The sequence below is a fragment of the Rhinoderma darwinii genome, chromosome 2, assembly GCF_050947455.1.
Source record: "Rhinoderma darwinii isolate aRhiDar2 chromosome 2, aRhiDar2.hap1, whole genome shotgun sequence".
NCBI classification, from domain to species: Eukaryota; Metazoa; Chordata; class Amphibia; order Anura; family Rhinodermatidae; genus Rhinoderma; species Rhinoderma darwinii.
Window position 1 is genome coordinate 457,744,694 of NC_134688.1, and position 1,378 is coordinate 457,746,071.

Consider the following 1,378-nt stretch of genomic DNA (forward strand, 5'->3'; position numbering starts at 1 on the left):
AGCATGTTATGACGCAGAGTTACTACTACACGTGACCTGATTTATAAAACCGGCCTGCAGAGCTTGCATTGAACCATTTAAATCTTCAGAATCATCTAGTGTAGAAGTCGAAATCCATTGCAGAGTAGCAAATAAGAAGTCATCATTTTGAAGAACTAAAAAGTCTACTTTGAAGCTGAGAGAAGCTGCAAGCATTAAGTTGTACTTTGAAGGATCTTTGAAGGTTATCCGAGGATCTGAAGAACAATGGCATACTTCATTGTCCAGCTGATCGCAATCATCCTAGGTGCTGTTGGCATGATACTCACCATTGTTGTCACAGCAATGATCCAGTGGAGGGCATCCTACATGGTTGAAGGAAATGCTGCCAATTGTGACAAACGTATAGATGGACAGTGGCTAAGCCGATGGGATGGCTTGTGGCTAACCTGTGTGACAAAAAATGAAAACACCATGGACTGCCACCCTTATGACTCTTTAGTGATTATTACCACTGATCTAAAAGTTGGCAGAGTCCTGATGTCCTTTGCAGTTGTGATTTCCATTATTTCCTTCATCATAGCTCTGATTTCCTTGATATGCATTGGATGCTGCAAACTGGCACGAGAAGGAAGATATTGCCTACTCTTAACTGCTGGAATTGGCTTCATTATAGCTGGAATCCTTGTCTTAATCCCAATTGTCTGGACCACCATCAGCATTATCCGAGAGATCAACAACCCAGCTTGCAGAACAATGCAAAGAATTGAAATTGGTGAGGCTGTATTCTTAGGTTGGCCAACCATGTTCTTCCTCCTTGTTGCAGGAGCCATCTTCTGCTGGTACCAACCTTGTAGGGAAGAAGAAGAAGAAGATGACAGATGCAAGACTGTCTATTCCTCACAAACATCCCTACCAAGGCCAGTCTATGCCCCCTGCCAAACCCAGGAAAAATCACAAAGTCATACTATGTATTCCAGAAGCCAATACATCTGAGCTCATCAATCTGCACTACCAGATAGAACAAATGCACTTTAATTTTATCATCAAGACCATGATCATCAAGACCGGTGGAAGAATAAACCCAATTTCGAGGTCCTTCAGAAGAAAAATGGAACTTTAGCAAGAATTTTCTTCCAATTTGGACATCAGATAGTCTGTCTATGGTTGTATTTAACTTATTAACGATTGACTTTAAGTTCAGGTAACCTGAAGTTTAGATACATCATGTGTTCATAGGCAGGTAGACACCTCAAACATCATAAAACAACTAAACTCTTTCGCAACCAGTTTGTGTATTGTCCTTTACAGTAAATAACTGTGGACACTTATAGAACTTGGTAACATCATTCACTACAGGTTAGCCTGCATCTTAGGAACCATGAGAAACGTGCTACCA

At 40.9% G+C, this 1,378-nt stretch overlaps 1 protein-coding gene across 1 annotated transcript; it reads left to right on the forward strand.

Annotated features, from left to right (window-relative positions):
- The first annotated feature begins 246 nt into the window (after positions 1 to 246).
- LOC142741905 (claudin-8-like) lies at positions 247 to 975 on the forward strand. Its single transcript, XM_075851227.1, has one exon. The coding sequence runs from the start codon at positions 247 to 249 to the stop codon at positions 973 to 975; it is 729 nt and encodes a 242-aa protein (XP_075707342.1).
- Positions 976 to 1,378: the final 403 nt, after the last annotated feature.